The sequence below is a fragment of the Musa acuminata genome, chromosome BXJ1-7, assembly GCF_036884655.1.
Source record: "Musa acuminata AAA Group cultivar baxijiao chromosome BXJ1-7, Cavendish_Baxijiao_AAA, whole genome shotgun sequence".
In the NCBI taxonomy this organism is placed as follows: domain Eukaryota; kingdom Viridiplantae; phylum Streptophyta; class Magnoliopsida; order Zingiberales; family Musaceae; genus Musa; species Musa acuminata.
In genome coordinates this window covers 43,820,546-43,843,960 of record NC_088333.1, presented here as the reverse complement: position 1 = coordinate 43,843,960, position 23,415 = coordinate 43,820,546, and the positions used below count along the sequence as shown (strand labels likewise).

The window sequence follows — 23,415 nt, the reverse complement described above, 5'->3', positions numbered from 1 at the left end:
TCGATACGTCGACTGATCCTTCAGCTCGATGTCCAATCTTTTGACATGTTTTCTCCCGGCACAACATGATTCTTCCTACTTTAATTGTCTTATTCTGATCGAAGCATCCTACGTCACTCAAAACGTAGATTAAAACATAAACACAATTATCAATTGGTTTAATTATCAAAATACGAGATTCAACACTTTTAAGCTAATGCACATCAATATCGTGAAAACATAAGTCGCAAAAGGTTCAATTGATTCTTTAAATATATGTATTTTTATTATAAAAAGATTAAAATATAGGAAAATAAATACTATTGCTACTCTAAAATATGTAAATAATTATATATATAAATAAAAGATGAAGTTGAATAAAAAAAAGTCAAAGTACATAAAATTTGATCGTGCGGTTTGTAGTCGTGAATAAATCCAAATAGACGATTAGATATTATTTTCGTGCATGCATGCATAAATATTGAATGAACCTATTTTAATTTTAACTATAATATAAAATCATGGTGAAAGAAAACGAATTATGAAACTTGTGGTTTCATATTACAACAATTCGATTATTAACGTTTTAAGGTCAAGAAAAACATCGACAATCATAACATTAATCAGTATTTAAATAATACAATATTATTAATGATATAAACAAAATATTAATCATGAAAATGATAAAATTGATTACTAATTTGTATTCAACCAATCTAAAATTAAACTCGTTAATTAATAAGAAAATTTAATCGTATATTGTTAAAGAAAAAGTAAAAGAATTAATGTATGATCTCAAGGCTCACGTTGGTAGCATTTAAATGGTTTTCCTCGACCCAATTGTTCACCACCCCGATCGAGTAGATTAGCTGGGATCGTCGACGATTGGGTGGACGCGGCCCCTTGTGCGGGACCCGTCTCACGTGCCAGTTTCCACCTTTGGGGCCCCACATCAACCGGAGCACATAGAATGGTTGTCCGCCTCTCCATATAAACCCCCCAAATCCTAACGTTTAACGAGCAGTTTCCTTTTCGATCCCTTCGTAAAGAAGGAAAGGAGGAACTCTCCCTTCCCCTTTCTCCTCGCGGAGCCCCAAATTAGCCGTCCTTGAAACCCTAAATCCATCTGAAACCCTCTCGCCACCCTTATCCTACACCATATCGATCCGATTCCAGGCGTCGAAGGCACACGCCGCGATTTCTTGGCGGATTCGCCCTCATCCGTATCGACCTAGGGTTCCATCGCCGCTCGATTTGGAGGAATTCCAAATCCGGGGAGCTCGCAGCTTGGATCGTTCGGATCGGCCCTCGCTTCGTGGGGCTTTGACCTTATCCGTTCCAGGGAGCCTCCTGCCGTGGCGAGATTCTGGTGAGGCGGTAACTCCTTTGGGTGAAGAGGCTTTCGTTCATCGAGGCTTGTCCCGCTGCAGCGATCGGTGGAAATTGCGCCTCGGAGGACCCGATTTGGAGTTTTTCAAGCCGTCTTGCTGCGGATCGTTGGTTTTTGCTGCTTCAACCGATCTTTCGCCTGATCGTCCAAAGGAGTTCTTCTGCTGCTGTTTTTGATACTTTCTCGATCTCTCTTGGAGAATTGTGGTCTTGATCGAAGAACAGAGCGTGTCCCACAGCCTCAGGAAGGAATGAATCATCTGTATACAAGTTCATGATTTCTGTTGTTCTAGCTTAATACGAGGCCTGCTTTTATTCTTTTGGCCTTTAAGCAGTTTGCGACTTATTTTTAGGGCAACAGTTTTGTTGTTTGTGGTTTATCTTGCTTGAAATTGGGACAGAGAGAAGAAAAGAGAAAAAAAAATAATGGCTGTGTATTATAAGTTTAAAAGTGCCAAAGATTACGATTCTATTCCCATTGAGGGGCAATTTATATCTGTTGCCAATTTGAAAGAAAGAATTTTTGAAACCAAGCTATTTGGAAAAGGCACCGATTTCGACCTCATGATCTCTAATGCACAGACTAATGAAGGTTGGTTTTTTCTCTAGAGTAAATTATGCTGCAGTCTGGTTTACTAGCAAACCATTATTTTCATAATTGGCAATTAATAATTTACACTAGGACGAGTTATGCTTCCCTCAATTTAAGGAACATTAATGTCTAGGTGCTAAGTGTGAATGGTCTGAGGATCTATGCCCAGTTTTAGTTAATCATAAGGAATAAATTTCTCTTGGATTACTTTTCTGGGTGAATAAGGGTTGAACAAATTCTCTGGAATTTATAGACTCTCTGCTCTTCCCTTTTCGGTTTCAGAATATGTAGATGAAGGAGCTATGATACCCAAAAACACATCGGTTTTGATTCGTCGGGTTCCAGGACAGCCACGGAAGCCTATTGTCACTGAAAGAAATGAGTACTATCTCAGACCTTGAATCTTCAATATTTAATAGTCTTTTTTCTTAGTATTTACTCTGCAATGTAGCCAACAGATTGTGATTTTAGTGGCAATGTTGCAGTGACAGTAGAAACTTGCAGGTTTATCTGCATCAGACTTGACATGAAGTTTGAGTATTGCTTTGTATATAAATCTGAGATAGAAAGTATATGTTTGACTACAGGATGAAAATTGTAGAGGATAAAGTAGAGGATCTTCCACCATCTAGTAGCTTGTTGGTTGATGCTTCTTCTACTACCAAATATGTAAGCTTGACATCTGGCAGATCCATTAGGATACTTCTTTTTGACATAATACGACAACTAGTAGCTTTTATTCTGCATGGTTGATGGATTTAAAGTTTTGGCATGACAAAAATAGATAATAACACAATGTTAAATTTTGCAGCCCGAAGAATTTGAATGGGATGAATTTGGGAATGATCTATATGCCATTCCTGAAGTTAATCCTGCCCAATCGAGTAATCCTGTTATAGATACTTCTCCTGCCAACAAGGTTGATGAAGATAGCAAGATTAAGGCTTTGATCGACACGCCTGCTCTTGACTGGAATCGGTGAGGCATATTCACCAGATCTTCTATTATTATTATTATTTGCTTTTCGGTAGTTTTGTGAGAAATGAGCTGCATGCCATGGGACAGATGAGAATAAAGTTTCAGTTACATGATTACTGTCATTGAGCAATGAGTATACTATAAGTTGGTGTTTTAACTGAGTTGGATGAACTTTGCAGCCAAACACAAGATGCCTATGGTGCTGGAAGAGGTTTCGGGAGGGGGATTGGTGGCAGGATGATGGGTGGTCGTGGTTTTGGTAATTCTCTGATTATCATCTTTTTCTGCCATGAAAGAGAGTTTGGTTTGACCATTAGTTCAAGAATGCATGTATATTTGAATGAGGACGCAGACTGCCATGTACCGAACATGCTAAGAGTGTCTTTTATAACATACCGTGTTTGGTATAGAGAAGACAGTCAGTTACTCATGGCAGTTGCATCTTAAATTATAGTTTGCATAGTTAGATTATCTTGGACCTGAAATTTATTTGTTTCTGGCAAAATGCAGGGCGAGGTATGCTTGAACGTAAGACACCCCCAGCAGGCTATGTCTGTCATAGATGCAAAGTGCCTGGTACAACATATATTTGTTGTCTCGTAATTCCCTGTATTTTTCTCTTGCAATTTATTTAGGAAAAAACTAATATACCCGGTGAACGTTACTGTTTAGGCCACTTTATCCAGCATTGCCCCACAAATGGAGACCCTAACTATGACATCAAAAGGGTGAAACCTCCTACTGGAATTCCAAAATCAATGTTGATGGCGACTCCTGATGGCTCCTATGCATTGCCAAGTGGTGCAGTTGCTGTTTTGAAGCCAAACGAGTAGGTTTTTTTTTTTTTTTGTGCAGTAGTTGTTGAACAGATTATTTTGTACAACTTTCATATAATCTTTATTGTATCATATAGGGCTGCATTTGAGAAAGAAATTGAGGGGTTGCCAACCACTCGTTCCGTCAGTGATCTTCCACCAGAATTGCGTTGCCCTTTATGTAAAGAGGTGATGAAAGATGCTGTGCTAACTAGCAAGTGTTGTTTCAGGAGTTTTTGTGATAAATGTAAGTCTCACTGTTTGTGCATGTTGCTTTTTTGTGCTATAGTTATTGGTAGAGATATTACTTGGTAAATGTATTTGTTCAGTGTGTTCAATTTTTGAATTGCGGAAAACTATAAGTGATGATATAACATTGAGCTTTCATTTTTCTTTTCTTTTGCTCCTAATATGTCAGGAGTTGTTTCTTTGATTTTGCTATCAGGCATTAGAGACTACATAATTACAAAGCTGATGTGTGTGTGTGGGGCAACAAACATATTGGCGGATGACCTTCTTCCCAATAAAACACTCAGGGAAACAATAAGTCGGATTTTAGAATCAGCAACTAGTAGTACAGAAAATGCTGGAAGTATGGTACAGGTCCAAGGTATGAACACATTTTTTCCTTTGATTTATGCTCTGATTTTGTTCTTTCTATTAGTAGCTTTAACCATCATCCTTTTCAGATATGGAATCAGCTCGTCCTTTACAGCCAAAAATTCCATCTCCTACCCTTTCTGTTGCTTCCAGAGATGAACCTAAGCAGCCTACGATGGAGCAACCTTCTCATAAGAAAGAAGGTGAAGTTCCATGTGAAACCAAGGATTCAAACAATGAGATGAACTCTTTGGATAAGAAATCTGCCATAAATACTAATGTATCTGAAGCAACCCCAGAGCCTTTGAGTAAGGGACCAAAGTCACCTGAGAGTGCTCCAGTGCCTGAAGATGTCCAACAAGAAAAGCATCTTGCTGGAGACCTAGGTAAGATAGTGTGTGTTTGCAATGTCACATTCGTTTTACTGATCGGCCGTTGAGGTAGGTGGTAGAGCATCATTTTGAGAGAATAGATCAGATTTTGTGGTTTTTTTTTTCCAGTTCCAGAGGTTAATTTACTTGTGTGTGTGTGTGTGTGTGTGTGTGTGTTAGAAACAATATATAGGAATATGTGTTATTAGAAGATCTTCCTTTTCTTTTAAGTTATAGGTCCATAGTTCATGTATGAATACTATCTAGAGATAGGTTGGACAACAGGGGTTTGTATGAGAGAATGATATTATTTTGATTTATTGTTTTTATACTTAACCTTTTTTTCTTCTAGAATATTTTATATTAATAGTTCTTTTCTACAGGGAAGAAAAAGAAGAAGAAAAAGGCCCGTCTCCCTGGCACTGGTTTGTTCATCACCCTAGCAACTGTGGTTACTTGAGTCATAGCTTGAAATATAATGCAGTTTCAGATGATTACTTCCTGTACTAGTAGGTAAATCAAGCACCATGCTGAATTGTTTTGCCTTTCTCCTGCCTTTCTCTAAAATGCAGCTGGTGACATGCAATGGAGAGCCTACCAGGATCCTGGAGCTGAAAATTTTGGCATGCCTGTGGCTGCTTCAGGCTACAATCCATACTGGGCTGGCGGTATGCCATTGGGTGTTGATGGCTACATGGCACCTTTTGGTGGTCCAATGCCATTTATGGGATATGCACCAGGTCCTTTTGATGTTCCTTTTGGTGGGGGGATTTTTCCGCAGGATCCATTTGCTGCGCAAGGTTTTATGATGCCTGCAGTTCCAAGGTATGTCACTGATAGACAGTCAGATGCTTAACGAAACAATTACCAGCTGACTTTTGCTTTAGCTATTCTGATAAGGTTTTATGCTTTGAGTGGGTTAGACTAGGTATGATGCATGGTTTGATTTGTAAATCATTATCTGTCCATGTGCTTCTAGTTTGTTCATTTAATAGTTTATTTTCATATCTTGTTTGTTTCTACTATATCTGTTGTACTTTGCAGTTTGTTAGCAGCAGATATATATGGATTGTTGACAAAGTTAGTACCTTCTACAGGGACCTATCTGAGTTAGGGATGGGCAGTATGGGCATGAAGCAGGGGCCTCCAGGTATGAGCAGAGATGACTTCGATGCAAGAAAGGCTGATCTGAGGCGCAAGCGTGAAATGGAGCGATTTAGTCAAAGGTAATTGCATTGCCTAGTATCTGCTGTTCATTGATTGCTTACTTGTTTAACATCTGTCCACTGTGTTGTTGTGGTTAGAACCTGAGTAATTTGTGAAGGTCCTTATTTGATGAATCCATCTTGATTTTTTCCTTGATATGCTCTGATAGCTATGAATCTAGCAAAATTTTCATTTGGAACACGAATGTGCTTTTAATGTGTATGACATATGCTCATTATTGTATGATTGTACTCATGATTTTTTATGATTTTTGTGTATTAAGTGTGAAGTCCGGAACTATAATAAAGAGGGGTTGAGTATCCTGATAGTCAAGATGAATATGGTTTATATTGGTGAGTTTTGCCAAGTAAATGACACATACACCAATACATGCAAAATATAGATTACAGCATGTAGTGGATTTCATAACAAAAATTTGGCCTTCAAGTGTAAGCAGAAGTTTATCACCATCATTAAGCATGAAGTATAGTTGATCGACTAATGTTGTTGGGTCTATGGTTCTATTCTATAGGTTGTTGGTTTATGTACAAGATGCTGATTTTGATTCATAGGTAGTGAATTTTATGATTATCTTGTTCTGTTGGTGAGGGGGCTTTTAGAGGTCTTTTTTGGGTGCTTTCCTTGGTCTGAAGTTGCCTTTTGTATATTAAGCCTGTAACGCTTAGAAATTGGTTAAATGAGTCTTAGCTTGCTTATTCCTAGCTTAAGCCTGTAACACAACTTAAATTGGTTAAATTCAACTAGGTTCCAGATATGCCTGTTCCTTAGGTATTTTGACCAACTCTTTACATTTAATAATGGAGAGAAAAGCCATTGCAATTCTGTTGCTGAGTTCTGGCCTGGGTTTATATCACTGTTGTATTTAATTAAAATTTTGTCTTTTAACCATATGATAAATCTGAGGACTGGAACATAGATGAACCAGTCAAAATGCTGATGACATGCATAATTTTGGATAGTCTTAAATTCTTTCCTATTTGCAATGAGAATCTTTTTTGTAGTTAAACTCATTCCAGTTCCTTGATAAACTTGGCATTGTCATTGGTCATCATATTGATCTTATGCTATGATACCTATAGGAGATATATTTTCTCCTTTTTGTCCTCTTGGTTCTGTTTGAGTTTCACCTATGTATTCCAATCAAGGCTGAAACTCAGGCTTGTTGGTGTCTGTTGAACTCTTGGCACATCCAAATCAACCTATTCTAATGATTGGGAGCCTTGCTTGGTGTTGAACTTGATGTTAATTGAATTCCTAATCTCATCATCCAAATCTGCTCCAATTTGTTTTACCTAATTTGGACTCTTGGCACCAAGTACCCTGTGCTCCTTTATACACATACGACTCTGGTACAAGCGTTTTGTTACTCCAATCTTTGATTCTGTCCCCAGAAAATGTCCTAATGAATGTGTCATGCCTGACATCTATTTTCAGATTAGCCAAATCTCTGTCATCTGTGCGTGCTTTGTTGTTGGGAACAAAAGTAATCATATAATGTTTAAGGTGCTGTTCTGTAAGATTCATGTTTTTAGTGTTACTGTTTTGATGTTGTGCTCCCTTTTGGCATCTTGAGCATTTTGTTATCGTGCAGTGCCCCATTATCTTTTCATGTTCCATGCGCCTGTTTTCCACGATGATGAAGATTTATCACTTTGAAATCCAGTTGCAAGATCCTGTTTGCCTATGGATCGGCTTTTGTTAGCTTTGATTGCTGAAGCTCCTGTTGAATGAACGAACGCAGGGATCGGGAGCATTCCAAGGATCGGGACTCAAGGAGGGAATCGAGCAGCGTTAATGATGCTTCTTCTATGAGACCAAAGCCCGTATGTCCTTTTTTGTTGATTCATTTGCTTGCTCGTACTTGTAGTTTCGGCTTTTATCAACGTAGCTGCATTAGATATAAAAAGATAGGCAAACAAAGAACGGCTGCACTTCATGTTGGCAAGTGGTTTTTCATGCACGTGGCCCTCTTGAAGCGAAATCTACCACGAGCGATCGGGGCTCATTTCATGGTCGATATGGTCAGGCCCATTGCCTCAGTGGTTGTATCTGCATCGTCGATCACCAGGCGGACGTAGCCCGGCCGCCCGTTAGTTATTTTCCTTGCCAAATAGCGGTATTTTTTTTTGTGATTCTTTTCATTGCCATTCAACACATTCTATGAGTTCGCCAGTAAGTCAACATCTCAGTTAATGGATAACCACAAGGGGCAACCACCGTAATGAGGATGGTGAGACTGTCATGGCCTCATTGTCGCACGCACATTGGTGGTCAAATCAGCATATGAGGGTGATGATTCTCGAGGGCCCACTTCGGTAAGGGACAAAATGGACAACTGTTCCCGATCACGTGGGACCACCCGTACATTTTGGGCAGTTGACTCGGCGATATTGATTTGACTATGTTTGATAATAATAGAGATTGTGAAGGGCCAAAGTGACTTTTGCCACGTTGGTGGCACATTTGTGATTCTTTTTGCTTGAAATGCAACCTTGTTTTCTTCTTTCTTGAAATGATTATTTTCTCCTCGTGATTGCAGAGGCCGATGTTCCAAGCGGACCGGTTGGATCGGGAACGGGACCGGTCCGAGAGGTCCGCAAGCGTGGGCCGCCATGGACCGGCCCGCGACTCCGCCCGGCACTCGCCACCACGGCCCAGAAAGAGGAAAGCCGCGGAGGACCACGACGAGGCGCCCTCCGACGCAGCCGCCGAGGCCGCCAAGGCGGAGCGGAAGCAGAAGGGCAGCGTCTTCTCCCGCATCAGCTTCCCGGACCCAGGGGAGGGGGCGAGTAAGAAGAGGAAGTCCTCGTCGTCTGAGCTCGCACCGAGGAACGGGCTGAAGGAGCCGGCGGGACGCAAGGTCGGGTCCGAGGGGCACCGCGACGAGCCCAAGGGCGGGAAGAGCTCGTCGGTGAGCGCGAGGAGGGGGAGCGGCGGGCACGATCTTGAGTCGAGCGAGGAGGAGTACCACTTCAAGCGGAGGCCTTCGTCGTCGTCGTCGAGAAGGGACGCGGCGGCGGACCGGGAGGAAGAGGCTCCCCGGACATCCAGGCGTTCTCGGGAGCGGGAGCGGGAGCGCGAGCGCGAGCGCGGGCCTCATGAACGTGGTGGTAGGGAACGTGAACGCGGCCACGAGCGTCCTCCGAGCAAGCGAAGATGAGAGAGAGACAGCAATTTCGTAGATGTTTATGTAATTAATTACCTGGGGCTTTTATATTTACAGATCTATTGTAATAAGAATTCAACTTGGAATTTGGTCTTTCCCTTTTTTTATAATTTCCACTGGTAATTATCTTATCCCTCTTTGCCACCTCCTGTTCTGATGGATGGCAGAAATTGTGGGAGGAGCTTGTCACGAAATCTATATTTCAGAAGATAAGATTTACAGGTAAATTAATTAATCTCATTTCTTTAAAAGATTCATATCAGGAAGGCAGATCATTTATTTTTAATAACAATAATAAGAAAATTATTTTTCTTCAATCAGAAGACTTTGATTAATATCTATCAAATATAGAATGATCAAAAAATATTTTCCTAGTTCGAATATTCCACCAATTGATAGTATGTACGAAGGATTGAATATAAAAGGTGAACCAAGTTATGATTATCCTATTATATTTAGGATTTCACTTGATCAACGTTCGAAAGGCTCATAACACAAGTCAATCATCAGCATCTTCCCCTAACGTCAATACCATCGATAGTTTAAACATTTTCGAGTGGAACATATCTTTCATTTGACAACATTCCGCTCAACATTAAAAAAAAGTACTTTAGTAATGAGAAAGAATTACTATATATTTATAAGAATAAATTTGTTAAGAACAGCAGCTCGTATCCAATCCAGCTTGTATCGGATTCGGGTTAACCCCATGTGCGATCCGACTAGGACCCGTTCGAACACCGCCGAGTTTCTGCTTCCTCGTTGATCGGCCACCGCTCGACGCGCCGAGGATGCATGCAAGGACAGGTTCGCCCACCGACATCCATTTTCCAAACCTTGCCACGTTTCATGTTACCACCATCCGTTACCCTTCGTTCCGCCACGAGTGCGAACTCACCCGTAACGTGCCGATCTCCTGCGCTTCTCTATCTTCCTTGTCGTCCATATAATTGCGGTCGCAGCCGCCGTACGTTTCACTGATAGCGCGAGCGTTCCGTACGTCCAGGAACCATGAGCCAGACCCAACCTACGAGGCCAGTTCGCGGCCAGGAGCAGCCGATAAGGTACGGCGATGTGTTCGCAGTGTCGGGGAGCCTTGCCGGCGAGGCAATCTCCCCGAGGGACGCGGCCATGATGCAGTCGGCTGAGAACAGAGCGCTGGGCCAGACCCCCCAGGGCGGCGCGGCCTCTGTCATGGAATCGGCCGCCATGTGGAACGAGCAGTGTGGCCTCGTCGGCCATGAGCAGTTCAGCGATACCCCCGGCCGCCAGGGCGTGTCCGTCACCCAGACCGACGTCCCCGGCTGCCCGGGCCAACGCCTCGTGACCGAGTTCGTCGCCGGTCAGGTATGCACACAACCATACGTCACGGCTTTTGACGGATCTCTTCAGAAAATTATGCCTTCTCTTCTAATCTTGCCGGCATCAGGCGGTGGGCCAGTACTTTTTCAACACGGCGGCGGGAGGTGGTGCTGACGAGGCAGGTGGAGTCGCCGTGGAAATGTGGACTGACAAGGTGTCGATCGGAGAGGCGCTAGAGGCTGCCGCAACGACGGCTGGTTACAAGCCGGTCGACGCAAGCGACGCTGCCGCGATCCAAGCTGCCGAGGCGACCGCAGCAGGCGCGAACGCCGTCACACCGGGTGGTGTTGCCGCCGCCGCGCAGGCGGCTGCTGCGGCCAACGCACTGACGTATCGCGACGACGAGAAGACCAAGCTGGGGGAAGTTGTGGCGGTAATATGATCTAACGAGACTCGGTGCGTGCACTTGGTCACCTTATCAAACTTAACGCATACGTGTTTCGCTGTGTTCCTGTGCCAGGATGCGTCGGTGTGGATGGCGATGGACAAAGAAGCAACGAGGGAGGACGCAGAGAGAGTGGTGGCGGCGGAGATGCGGAACAACCCTGAGCTGCGAGCGCATCCGGGCGGGGTTGGTGCTTCCATGGTTGCAGCGGCAAGGCTCAATCAAGAACGTTGACATGCTTGCTTTCGATCGTGGCGGTGTACAGGTAGACAAGTTTCGGTAGTGCCTGTGTGATATCTACTGTCTACAACAGCAGGTGGGCTTTGTTGGTCTGTGGTGCATCTACCAACTTTGTTTTGGTGATGTTGAATAGTTGGAAGTCTTCAACAAAGCCATTTTGCTGTTCTCTTCGATGTAATAATCCTTTTTGCTCGTGTGGTTCTTTTCTTCCTATGGCTCAAATGAAGAGCAAACAAGAGTCTTCCCGTTCATGCTTGCATGCAGACGAAAATAACAGGGGAACTCTGCGTGGTCACTGTTGCGGTGTGAGACACAGATCGGCCATGGAATTGTGGCCACCGTGGGAGACTTGGATGATCGGACGGTCTCTCTCTCTCTCGCTCGCTCGCTCGCTCGCGTCGTACGAAGCTCAATGTTCACTTCTCTCTCTCGCGTCGGACGAGACTGTCAATTCTTACAACTACTGACATGTTTTGTGGTGCTTGAAGCTTAACCTAAGAATTAGACATACTCTTTAGGGTGCAAATCCAATTCATTGGTATCATTGCATCCTTAAAGTTCAGAACTGAAGTCATGCATTCTGACGGATTTTGTATCATTTAATCTTTACTACAGCATACAAAATGTATCTCTTGTTTTACGTTTTCACATGGTGTTGATCAGATCTCAAGTGATGAATCCATTGAAATGGCAAAGCTTCTTGCATTAAAAGAGGGTTGCTGGAATCACTTTTTGTGAGGCATCTGTTGTTCATCGTAACTTGACTCCATTTGACATCTGCACGAGACTTTGATGGCAAGTGGAAACATTGTTACAGGTAGGAACATCATCTGGAGCTGCTATTATTATTGTTGTAAGTTCATTTTCTTTTTAATGTGTGCATAATTGAGATATAAAAGAAAAAATCACCACTTGGTAAGGGTAAAATTAATCCAAACGCATTTGCTCATCTTACAGTAGTGGATCCCTTCTAAGAGTCAGCATACTCGGTTGCTAACTGGTCTCCATCACCGTAATCAAACATATATATTTTTTTAGTATAAACAATGGAGATTTTTAATGAATGATGTGAGCTGTGGATCAAATTGTCAAATTCATACATCATACAGATCTTTATCTGATCAACGACACACAAAATAATAATAATTCTTCTTGTACAAAGCAGAAAAGAGATGTATTTATGTATCTTCTGTCGAGCTCTTAGCTATGATCAGTCCAAGACAAGGGTCGATGGCAACCTCTATCGATCAGAACAAGACGATTTCTTCTTGCCTGCCGCGTGGTTGGAGACCCCACTCTCCGTTCCGTCAGCTATTCTTTCATCTTGTCATCTTTCTCAGGAGCAGCAGTGAAGCGATGAGATGAGACGCAACCGAGTGGCTCACAAGGAATGGCTACTTCCCACTCTCACCAGTCCATTCTTGCTGTTCGTATTAAATGAACCAAATCTTCTCACAGATTCTCGAGGTCACGGGGTGGGAGACCTCCATGGATGGTGATCCTCTGATCACAACTTGTCTCTGTGCTCCCTCTTATCTTCATCCTTCTGCCGTTCTCTTCCTGTTGTCTTGATAACAGTTATGATATGTATACGTTCACAAACTCTCTCGATAGATCGATCATCGATATATGGAATCGATCAACTCGTTCTTTCAACACGTAAAAAAATATAAGGCTAATTTTTAATTCCTTTTAAATTTCATCTTACACATGATTATTATTATTATTTATTTCTTCTTCTTTTTCTAAGAAAGGTTAAAGAAAACATTTAACATTATATTTCTCCTAATTTTCTAATAATTATCAGTCTACTTAGTTCTGTATAATTTACTAGGAATTATAATTTTATTAGAACTCTTAAAGCCAAGTGATCTAAAACATAAATCTTAATTCAACTCTTTGAACATTTTGTCCCAGAAACAACTCGAGAAAATATCATGGGAAGTGGCAAAAACTCAATACAGTCTAGAAAGTAGAAACCTTTGTATTCATCTAATAAAAAAGGACTTCATACTTCGATTACTCCCAAAGTTGTAAGCAGCTATGTCTGCTTTGTGGGTCCCGTATGGATCACACGTTGTCTCTCAATGATTGGCCCATCTTTTCTCAGCATGGAGAGAATGAATGGATCTGTATATTATTTAGTACATTAGTCTTATATTTGAGATGATTTATAAGATTAGATTAGTATACTATTAAGAATTTGAACTTAAAAAACATTTTATAACATGTGATTTTAATCTATCAAATTAATTAATTAATTATATATATTATAATGCAACAAGCGAAGAAGAAATTGAAAGAGTTTACTGGAGGCAAACTACTACAGCCGTCAACGTAGCATCTTGTGGCCCTCCAAGAAAAAAAGCAAGCTATCATGTCTTCTTCCTAGCACTACGCACAGACCACCAATTGTGGTGGCCCTAAACAGCTCTCTGAAGAGATTCCAAGTAGTCGACGACGTCTCGCATGAATGGCCTTGCCTTGGGGTTTTGGTCGAGGCAATGGCAAGCCAGCCTCGCTACCTTCTGAACATCTCTCTGGGGGCAGTCCGCGTCCAGCTTGGGATCCACGATGTGGAGGACCTTCTTCTTATCGGCGAGCGAGGGGGCAGCCCAGTCGACCAGTGCCCGCTGCTTGACCGGGCGAGACTTGTCCAGCGATCTCTTCCCCGTGAGCAGCTCGAGCAGGACAACGCCAAAGCTGTAGACGTCACTGCTGGCCGTCAGATGACCTGCACCGGAAGCAAATGTTTGGATTAGCCTTTTTGACCATTCAAAGTCGACGCAGACTTGGCAAGTGGTTCCAAGGACTGATGCTCTCTCTCTCTCTCTCTCTCTCTCTCTCTTTCTTCTGAAACATGCAATGAAAGGCTATAAAGCTTTTCGTCTACCAGTCATCATGTACTCGGGTGCTGCGTATCCACGAGTTCCCACTATCCGTGTTGAAACGTGAGATATCTCACCCACTGGTCCATCCTTTGCAAGCCCGAAATCAGATAGCTTTGAGTTGTAGTCCTGAGCATGGCGCACGACAACTAGTTAGTTATAGTAAGAAAGAAAGAGCTGCTTCTCTTTTAGAAGCAGCACAGCATCTCACGCTGCGATTACGCAGTGTCATGGACTTCAATTTAACCGAAGACGACTTCACACATGTTTGTCCATTGCTATAGTCGTCGAGAAGAGAAAGCAAAGCCATCACAAGATTTGGAGGAGTTTGATCGACTAACCTCGTCTAAGAGAATGTTTGATGTCTTGAAGTCGCGATATATGACTGGCTTTTCAGCTTCATGGAGAAAAGCAAGCCCTTTTGCTGCATCAAATGCAATCTTCATTCTGACACGCCAAGGAAGGGAGGGCACTTTTCCTGTCAAGCAGCAGCAAGCAGTACACAGCTACATCATAAGTGGAGGAACGAGCAACACGATCAGCATAACATAATCTTCTTAATGATGTTTTCCATCCATTTATTCATGAACTATAGATTTGTTCAATCATCTTACTGAGTAATCAACACAAAGTAGACATTTCAATCAAAATCTACATTCGAGTATAGAGAGAGGCGTTGAGAGTATATGTCATGTCAACTTGATTTCTGAACCTGCTTTTACTTATCATTGTGACAGGCAGCTTCAAATACGAGCTTAAATGTGAGTGCATGACCAACTAAGAGTTACAGGAAAGGCATATTGGCAATACCATTTACCTACCAAGCCAAACATGCTGATCAAATCAGGAAGCAGTAAATGTGCACCGAAGAAAGAACATCATAACATTTGCAGATAATGACTCTTAGAATGATGATAATAATAATAATAAAAGGACAGATGGATCAATCATGCAACAAATAAACCGCTAGTAGTGGATTAGTAGACTTCAGACAAGAAAAGAATTACTGGAGAAGAGATGGGATTCCACACTGCCCCCAGCCATGTACTCATATATCAGAACTCGGTGATCATCTTCACAGCAGTATCCAATTAATTTCACCAAATTTGGGTGAGAAAGTTGCCCGAGGAATACAACTTCAGCCTACAGGCATCATAAACTTCACTTACAACTGGATGATGGTGTTGAACCAATCTGCAATATTACTAGCACTAGTGAGATGTATGTATAGAGTTCAGTACCAGCCATTCTCTGTGACCCTGGGAGCCGTTGGCAGCATCATGGACCTTCACAGCTACTTGATGAGGTTGAAGCCCCTCCTCAGGATGTTCTGTGATGAATCCTCTGTACACACTGCCAAATCCCCCTACTCCTAAGATGTAGCTCTTTCTGAAATTTTCTGTAATGAGCTTGATTTCACTGAAAGAGAATGCCACAAGAGGATTTGCTGCCGAATCCCGTCGCAAGTCCTCGACTTCCTCTGGGTTTGATGGCAGGTTGCTGACCTCCTCCCTTTCCTCTGGACTCTGCACCTCCGGAGAGTCTATTGGAAGAACAAGTTACAAGAAGTCTTGAGCTTAGAAGAAACAGAGATTTGTAGAAACAGTTGACATGATGTTTCCTTGACAATTTCCCTTTCAAAAAGCTATATTTTAGCTAAAAAGATTGCCAAAGATCAACCCAAACACAAAGATGCAGCGATTGGAGAAGTAGAAAAGCAACAGGGAACTCTGTGCTAATTCCTTTCTAACACAGAACAGTGGATAAATTGAAGTCAGGCAAGATTAAGCTTCAAAAAATACTACAACTCCTCAAGTTATGTCAGCAAGGAGCGATCCAGACTCAAAATCCTATCACTAAAAGTGCCTAATCATAAGAGGAAGAGCTTACACCGGACAGTCTTGCACGCTTCAGAGGAGGGACAAAGGAAGGAAAGAAGTGACAGAAGAATCAGAGATATCCAAGGATCATGCCTACAGAGAATCACGAAGTACTGACCTGACTTTGCGTTGGAAGACACTCTGTTGGTGGATGGGTTTCCCCGAAGAGCGCAATTTCCCATCAGTACCCGCACAACCCACAAACAACCACTCACCAAGACAGCATGCTCCCAGCAAAACGAGATATTCTTATCTGGCTAAGTACAGAGAAGAGAAGGTAAGATGAGTAATATATACCCAAAATCGATGAAGAGAGACTTAATCTACGCTTGGCTGTCATCTTGGAGCTTGGAATTAACATATTGAGGCAGGAAGACCAAGTCAAGGTAGCTTCAGCTCTATTTGTGGCTGTTCTTCGTCTCCTGAGGAAGAAAGTGATAGTATTCAAAGAATGTGTCCGATTCAAGAGAAGGAATGATATAATCCCAGTAAATTAATGATATTTCTAGTGTAACATTCTCACTGAAAGGAAAAGATAAAGAAAAGATGTAGCCCACCCACCGAAATGATAATGGTGGGACTGTGACCGCCATTTGGCTGTGTTATATTCTGCTGCCCTGCGGTGTTCATGCTGCAGAAGAGAGTCGAGCTGGCTTTTTGGCACCTTCCTCCGGGTCTCCTGCGGGACACAAGTTTCGGGATTGTGCTACAGAAACCCAGGAAAAGAAGTGTATGTCCACGGAGGTGAAACCAAGAATGGCATTGCCACTGGCACCGTGATGTAAATGATGCCTGACAAGACAAACTGGAGGTGGAATTAGATCAGTGTTCGACCACCTCAAAGCTCTGCGGCCATCTGTTTGTAACTTGAACCCCCCAAATCGGAGGAGGTGATCGATCTATCCTGTGTTTGTTCTTAAAGACAATTGACATGGGAATCCCATCCGTCACCACCTCACTCTAAAAAGGCAGTCAGTCCATCGATGAAACTAGACGACCGAAGGTTGAAGACATGTGAGGAGTGGTGAACGATCTCAATTCTAATTCAGAAGATCTTTCATGGCCTAAACCCATCTCGAAGAGACTTGTATCAGCAATTAGCGTGTGTGTGTGAGACCTGGCACATCTCTCTTAGACGACGGCTTTGCCATAGGCACTTGAATGAGCTCACAAAGATCATGTGAAGGAGTGAGATGGCGCGTAAAAGGAAGAAAGAGCTTGAACTGGTCAGGTGATTTGGCGAGCAAGACGTGGCCAACAGACGAATGCATTGATGAGAAAGATCACAACGAGTGCCTGACCACGTCAACGAAACAGAAGCTATTGGATTCTCAGTCAAAGGCCACGCTCCAATAATCATTGACTTTTATGATGAGGAATCAAACCAAAACTAGTCATTCGTTCTAGAAGAGCAGAACTAAATTGCTCTTGTCGTGTTCTCTGCAGCTTGGATGAGTAAATCGCTTCCTTGTTCTTCTGTAATCCAATTATCTACCAGCTTAGGTCTCATCAGAGAGTAAACTAATCCAATTAAAATCTAACACAACACGATAAAAGAATTAAAGCAATAGGATTCGAGAAATCAGAACTCGAAATTACATAAGATAGATTAGATGCTATCTTATGTACACTAAAAGAGCTCAACTAAAAGCCAATCAGACGTGTCTTATAATCGGTCACAAACCTGTATAATTGGATCAGAACAATTCAATTCGGGCTCGGCCCATTTTGGGATGATTTATTTGGGCCTACAAATCGAGCCCGGGTCAATAATTCTTCGCCCGTATTGCTAGATCGGGTCGGAATCGGACTCCGCGACACTCGACTCCTTTAATTGAATATATCTTAAATTAGATTATTAATTTTCGAAAAATAATCTCGTCAAATGCAGTCTATATATATATATATATATATGAATTTTATATTGCATATATTTATTTACCAGTACGTTTGCGTTACGGCACAAAAAAGCAAACCCGATATTTTGTTTCTTTTTATAGAACAAAAAATAAAAATAAAAAAGAACAAGAATGTCCGGTTGCTGAGGGCGAGCCGTGGAGCGATTTGAATCACCGCTTGACGATGCCCTAATTTAAACCCCCGACTCCTCCTCGCCTCTTTCTCACTCCGCTTTTGGATTCCTACCGTGGCGGCTCGTCTGCTCCCCTTCTCTGCCAACCTCTCTCTCTAGATTTGGATCGAGTCCATCGAAACCTCGCTTGTAAATCGCGCTTACTATCCATGGCTGCCGTCGCCCTCGCAGCTGACCGTATCCTTCCCTGGGGGTTCGGGTTCTTGTCGCTCTTTCCGCGGCACCCCTTCGTTTTCTTGAGCTGCGATGCGTTCGAGTGCGTTCTAGTTCGCATTTGGCTGTTGGTTTTGGGGGTTCTTGGGAGCGTTTGTGCGGGGAGTGTGTATCTGAGGCTTCTTCTTCACCTTTTTGGGTTATTGTCTCGCATATGAGCTCGTTTCTTAGTGAAATCAATAGCTGTCGTGTTCTTGCGTACTATTTTTCCTTCGAGAGAAGGCTTTGATTGTTTGATTTGTTTCTCTTCTTGTCTTCTTGTTCAAATTATTTAAATACTTTCTTTTGTGTGCTTTGTGCAGTAATCTTATTTGGGGATCAGTTCTTCGGTGATACTCAGTCATCCTGTATTTTAAGTTTTCGGTATTGGAGTAATTTGTTAAGAAAGATGAGTTTTTTTGTCGGATTAATGCTGTCCTTAATTTAGTTATGACAGAAGCTTCAGATTTATTGCAGAAGCTGTCTTTGGATTCGCCGCCAAAGACTGATAACGCTGTTGAGGTTGCCAAAGAGGTGATTTTTATTTTTCTTGCAGATGATGTTCCTTTTCTTATTGTTTTTATCTTTGTATTTTTAGGAGTAGTCACTGTTAATATTCTCACAATATCTGATTTGATAGCCTCGTGCCCTCCAAAATGGATCGAGCGATTGTGAAACGCCAAACATGCCAATTCAATCAGAGCGTTCGCTGACACCTCTTCTGCCTGACTTTGTGGATCCAAGCATGTGTTATGTACCCGCTGGTTATGCATCCCCAGCTTATTTTTATGGAGGTAGTGTGTTGTATTTAATTACTACACCAAAAAAAAAAGGTCGTATACCAGGATTTTCCACCAGTTAGCTGCTATTATTTATTTTTTGTGAGAGTTTCATCTATTGCTATTCACTTATTATCACAAAATATTATTTGATTTGTATTTTGGCTAAAATCAGTTACATGATCTGTTTGTTTTGTATGTTAACTTGTTTTAGTAACCTTTGTTAGTATCTTGATTGTGGGTATCATGAGTCTGGTGTTACATTCTCCAGGTTATGATCGTGCTGTTAATAAGTGGGGTGATTACTCCAGATACACGAACAATGATGGAGTGGAGATTCTACCTGTAAGTCACACTGAAACAACACATTATTTTGATTTGTTGATGACAATGAATAGCGTGTTAGAATGTTGTCATTAAAGGATTGTTATTAAGATTAGGATTCAAAATTATTATTGGTCTGATCTTCCATGGATGAGCATTTTGGATCCTTGCTTTGCTAGTGTCAGGTGTTGGAATTCTTTTCTCCTTACTTTCTTTTGGTACTACGTAGTAGTAAATGAAGGAAAAAACGAGTACTCAGATATGCATATAACTCTTAGTACTATTACTCAAATAGAGCTTCACTAGTTAAAAGGAAGTGACTCGATTGAATGATTAATTTTTTTCATGCACGTAGTACTCTTGATGCAATTTTTCTCTGTGTTTACCCAAATTGTTCTCGTAGTGAAATATTGTTGGTGATTTAAATTTATTGCTGTGAAATGTTTGGTTCTTCTTTATGTACATAACAATAACTAACTGCTTCATCATTCTTGGTAGGGAGTTTATGGGGACTTATATCAAGGATATGGATATGCTCCTTATAGTGCTTATCCTTCTAATGGGTCATCAGTTCCAACCATGGGGCATGATGGACAGCACTACGGCCCACAACAGTATCAGTACCCAGTTCCCTTTTTTGAGCAACCTACACCAACTAGTACAACTCAAACTCCAACTCCACCAACTTCCCAAGGAGAAGTTTCAACCTCTGTTGCTGCTAATCAACCTTCAATTTCAATGGATACAGCCAGAGTAGACTCCAGCAAAGTTTCCAATGTCAATGCAAATAGGAATAATGGACCAGGAACTATGAGGTCAAGCCACCAGCCTTCATCACTAACCTCAGGTGATTCACATGGGAAGGGAGGTTTCCCAGGTGGTTTTCATTCTGCTGGTTATCAAGACTCTCGATTTGGTTTTGGTGGACAACATAAACCAGCCACATCCAGCTCTCGCTCTTCCACTGTAACACATAAAGCTAATAATTTGTCTGAAAGAAATCAGAATCAACATTCCGTTCCCCACATTGTGGTATGTAATATTGTAATTGGCAGTTAATTATATGTATTTTCAAAAGTTGTCTGTTTTAGTAGCAACTGGTTGTTGGACATGTATGGTAGTGGTATTTTGGCTTTTGTATGCCTAGTATTCCTTTGGTTTTTGTTGTCAGCATGTGTATCTTTTCTGGCTATCGGCAAAGATTTCTTACAGTTATTATTGTATATGTTTCCTCACATGGCATATTAACTGTTTACTTGTATGATTCTCAGGGTAAAAATGCTCCTGTTAGCAGGATGTATCCAATCAATCGATTCTATGGAGGGAATGGTCTGGGGAATGTATTTGGATATGGATTTAATGGCTATGATCATAGAATGAATGGACGCTGGGGTCCGCCTTTAGATAGTAAGTACAATCCTAGGGGCCGAGGAAATGGATTCTTTGGTTATGGCAATGAGATCCAGGACGGGTTCAGTGAGCTAAATAGAGGACCAAGAGCTGGGCGCTCTAAGAATCAGAAGGCAACTGGCACTGCACCAGTCTTTGATTTGAAGGGTCAGAACCTTTCTTCCATCGGGAATGAGAATTCTAGTGTGACTTTGGACAGGGAACAATACAACGGAGATGACTTCCCTGATAAACACTCGGATGCAAGGTTCTTTGTCATCAAATCATACAGTGAGGATGATATTCACAAAAGTATCAAATACAATGTATGGACCAGCACCCCTAACGGAAACAAGAAGCTGGATGGTGGATATCAGGAAGCTCAAGAGAAAGATGGTGGTTGTCCTGTCTTCTTGTTTTACTCTGTGAGTATGGTAGCATGCATTGGGAATCTGTTGTGCTTTGCTTTTTACAAGAAAATGAGCTTACCTAGCCTTGTTTTAAAACTTTAGGTAAACGCCAGCGGACAATTTGTTGGTGTTGCAGAAATGGTTGGTCCAGTTGATTTTAACAAAACTGTGGATTATTGGCAGCAAGACAAGTGGATTGGCTGCTTCCCTGTCAAGTGGCACGTTATCAAGGATGTTCCAAATAGCCTTCTGAAGCACATCACGCTAGAGAACAATGACAACAAACCCATAACTAACAGTCGAGATACTCAAGAGGTAAACATTAATGTTTAATTGCCTTGTAATCAGTACATCAAATAAATATGAAATTCATATCTCAAATTTCGGCTATGCAGGTGAGGCTAGAGCAGGGCCTCCAAATGCTCAAGATTTTCAAGGAACATGTAAGCAAGACATCTGTTCTTGATGATTTTGACTTCTATGAAAACCGTCAGAATTTTATGCAGGAGAAACGGGTAAAACAGCAGCTTCAGAAACAGGTAAGTCGGAGTTCAGACCACTCGTGGAAGTGATTTTACATTCAATTTCAGCCATTTTAATTTAGTCCATTGATGACAACCTCCTACGGTTCAGGTATGGACTGGAAAAGCTTCTCATGCTCCCAGGGAAGATGAACAAGACGGAACCAATGGGAAGCCTGGCTCACAGCCTGTTTCTGTTTTGAACAAGGAATCAGCACAGGGCAGTCTTGGAGAAATAAATACGCCAGTGGAACTTAGTGTGGCTGCAGCGGCTGGTGCTCCTTTGATGGTCTTAAAACCAGCAGTGGAGAAGCATGTTGTTGCAAATGGTGTTGCCAACGGTGTTGCTTGAGTTGATCCCATTGCTGTGGCAATCCTTATTTGTGTAGATGTGTCGGTTAGGAATAAGTCACTGATCACTCTTGGGCAGCTAAAATCTGAGTTATAAGGAGGTTTGCAAAGGAATTGCAAGAGAAAGATGGAGTTTGGCAATAAGAATCCGGTGATGAACCCCCGGCGGCTGCAGTCTTGAGTTTGTTTTTTGCTCGACACAGTTAGGTTGACTCTTCGGCCTAGGTTTTAATGCTTTGGTGATATGAAGTGCTGCGGTTGGTGGTAGCATACTGCTAGTCTTCTATATCCTTAGTGGATTGGAGGTAGGATTAGGTCGTCTTTCTACTTGTTTTTCCCCCCTTGTTTTTCCCCTTTAGTCGTCGTCTGTCTTATTTATGAACTTGGGTCAGTTTTACAACAAAAATTGAATATAACAACAGTTTCTTGCCTGCTTTGCAATTTTCGTCTCTAACTTTCTGCCTTCTCCAGCAATTAAATGTCTCAGCATATCCAAATATTCTTATCATTGACATGGTTTTATCTCTTCCTTGTGTCTTAATATCCCAGTTATATGAAATTAGTTATACATTGTAAAACTGGTGAGACATGACGTTTGGTATGACATCAGGAAATGCAAATATATATGAATATAGTTTGGTATATTTCTTATTGAAATCAGGTCAGGATTCAGGATTCAATTCTCCGCCTATTTCTTCATCTGATTCTTACGTGACAGGTAGAGCTAACATTGACGGACGCCTGAGAGGGATCTGCGATTCGGGAAACGTCTTCTGTGTTGTTGGCGATTGTAACGTGTTTCAGCTGCTCGAACTCATAAAAATCGTGTCCGTAAAATTTGAGATTTCTTGGTCGATAAGCTTCTCGACGGAACGGGGCACTCATAAGACCATACCTTGTTTTTGCCGTGAAGGAAAGGCTTTGTTGCTTGCCTTTGACGTACCCAAACAGCCAAGAAGTCACATCATCGAAGGCACCAAAACTGGACGACTGCATCATCACATATTCGTTGTCGCATTCCCCTTCTGGTCCTCGAAAGCGTGAGTTATTATTCAGCAACAGGCGAACATTGTCCCTGGACGCTTCCTCCTGCGTCCACTTGTGCACTCACGATATGATACGTGTCGATCATTTAAAAGAAGGTTAAAATTGAGACTAATTATATACTATCATATTGTAATTAGATTTTTTTTAGCATTTAAAAAAATATATTAAAATCTTTATAATTATAGAAATAAAAAATATTTATCATAACGTGTCGATTTTATGGACGGAAGATATAGCACGTGATAACACGTGCATGAATGATACGAAAACGATAGACAAAAAGATAATTTTAATCGTGGTGATAGACGACAACGCTATAGGTGGCTGTTATGGTGGTGGTTGAGAAGAGCAACGTGATGGTATCTTGTCGGTCCCAACCCGAACATTAATGACAAGGAGGAAGAGGAGACAGTGGTGAGGCATCTAGGTCGACGCCGA

General features: G+C 41.8%; 4 protein-coding genes across 6 annotated transcripts; 3 read left to right on the top strand and 1 right to left on the bottom strand.

The window, feature by feature from the left end:
* Positions 1–995: 995 nt before the first annotated feature.
* Positions 996–9,248, top strand: LOC103993074 (E3 ubiquitin ligase PQT3-like). Of its 2 annotated transcripts, XM_009413011.3 has the most exons (16): positions 996–1,960; positions 2,243–2,342; positions 2,548–2,629; positions 2,772–2,938; positions 3,118–3,197; positions 3,449–3,514; positions 3,611–3,767; positions 3,852–4,000; positions 4,199–4,363; positions 4,443–4,556; positions 4,653–4,739; positions 5,108–5,149; positions 5,297–5,549; positions 5,822–5,950; positions 7,693–7,774; positions 8,491–9,248. In XM_009413011.3, exons 1-16 carry the CDS (start codon positions 1,795–1,797, stop codon positions 9,109–9,111), a joined length of 2,460 nt encoding a protein of 819 aa, XP_009411286.2. In that variant the 5' UTR covers positions 996–1,794; the 3' UTR covers positions 9,112–9,248. The 2 variants fall into 2 exon arrangements, with proteins under 2 accessions (XP_009411286.2, XP_009411285.2); XM_009413010.3 differs by having other exon boundaries at positions 4,443–4,739.
* A 708-nt stretch (positions 9,249–9,956) lies between these two features.
* LOC135679643 (late embryogenesis abundant protein D-34-like) lies at positions 9,957–11,315 on the top strand. The gene is made up of 3 exons (XM_065193625.1): positions 9,957–10,464; positions 10,547–10,852; positions 10,940–11,315. Exons 1-3 carry the CDS (start codon positions 10,129–10,131, stop codon positions 11,096–11,098), a joined length of 801 nt encoding a protein of 266 aa, XP_065049697.1. The 5' UTR covers positions 9,957–10,128; the 3' UTR covers positions 11,099–11,315.
* Positions 11,316–13,393: 2,078 nt separating this feature from the next.
* LOC103993076 (probable serine/threonine-protein kinase PBL16) lies at positions 13,394–16,335 on the bottom strand. 2 transcript variants are annotated; one of them, XM_065193624.1, is made up of 7 exons: positions 16,171–16,332; positions 15,991–16,104; positions 15,234–15,535; positions 15,000–15,135; positions 14,334–14,470; positions 13,998–14,121; positions 13,394–13,838 (listed from the first exon to the last, which is right to left on the bottom strand). In XM_065193624.1, the coding sequence occupies exons 2-7, from the start codon at positions 16,052–16,054 to the stop codon at positions 13,528–13,530; spliced, it is 1,074 nt and encodes a 357-aa protein (XP_065049696.1). In that variant the 5' UTR covers positions 16,055–16,104; positions 16,171–16,332; the 3' UTR covers positions 13,394–13,527. The 2 variants fall into 2 exon arrangements, with proteins under 2 accessions (XP_065049696.1, XP_018684381.2); XM_018828836.2 differs by having other exon boundaries at positions 15,991–16,335.
* Positions 16,336–17,976: 1,641 nt separating this feature from the next.
* On the top strand, positions 17,977–22,371 carry LOC135679640 (YTH domain-containing protein ECT4-like). Its single transcript, XM_065193621.1, has 9 exons — positions 17,977–18,141; positions 18,614–18,690; positions 18,797–18,950; positions 19,207–19,280; positions 19,758–20,291; positions 20,531–21,073; positions 21,161–21,373; positions 21,454–21,597; positions 21,692–22,371. The coding sequence occupies exons 1-9, from the start codon at positions 18,114–18,116 to the stop codon at positions 21,929–21,931; spliced, it is 2,007 nt and encodes a 668-aa protein (XP_065049693.1). The 5' UTR covers positions 17,977–18,113; the 3' UTR covers positions 21,932–22,371.
* Positions 22,372–23,415: the final 1,044 nt, after the last annotated feature.

Coding starts and splice junctions, on each gene's coding strand:
- LOC135679643 (XM_065193625.1), top strand. CDS start 10,129: ATGAGCCAGACCCAACCTACGAGGCCAGTTCGCGGCCAGGAGCAGCCG. Junction 10,465..10,546: donor CCGAGTTCGTCGCCGGTCAG/GTATGCACACAA, acceptor TGCCGGCATCAG/GCGGTGGGCCAGTACTTTTT. Junction 10,853..10,939: donor AGCTGGGGGAAGTTGTGGCG/GTAATATGATCT, acceptor TTCCTGTGCCAG/GATGCGTCGGTGTGGATGGC.
- LOC103993074 (XM_009413010.3), top strand. CDS start 1,795: ATGGCTGTGTATTATAAGTTTAAAAGTGCCAAAGATTACGATTCTATT. Junction 2,343..2,547: donor ATTGTCACTGAAAGAAATGA/GTACTATCTCAG, acceptor GTTTGACTACAG/GATGAAAATTGTAGAGGATA. Junction 3,768..3,851: donor GCTGTTTTGAAGCCAAACGA/GTAGGTTTTTTT, acceptor TGTATCATATAG/GGCTGCATTTGAGAAAGAAA.
- LOC103993076 (XM_018828836.2), bottom strand. CDS start 16,054: ATGGGAAATTGCGCTCTTCGGGGAAACCCATCCACCAACAGAGTGTCT. Junction 15,536..15,990: donor GTCTTCCAACGCAAAGTCAG/GTCAGTACTTCG, acceptor TTCTTCCAATAG/ACTCTCCGGAGGTGCAGAGT. Junction 14,122..14,333: donor CAAACATTCTCTTAGACGAG/GTTAGTCGATCA, acceptor CGCCATGCTCAG/GACTACAACTCAAAGCTATC.
- LOC135679640 (XM_065193621.1), top strand. CDS start 18,114: ATGGCTGCCGTCGCCCTCGCAGCTGACC. Junction 18,142..18,613: donor CGTCGCCCTCGCAGCTGACC/GTATCCTTCCCT, acceptor TAGTTATGACAG/AAGCTTCAGATTTATTGCAG. Junction 21,374..21,453: donor ACAGTCGAGATACTCAAGAG/GTAAACATTAAT, acceptor TCGGCTATGCAG/GTGAGGCTAGAGCAGGGCCT.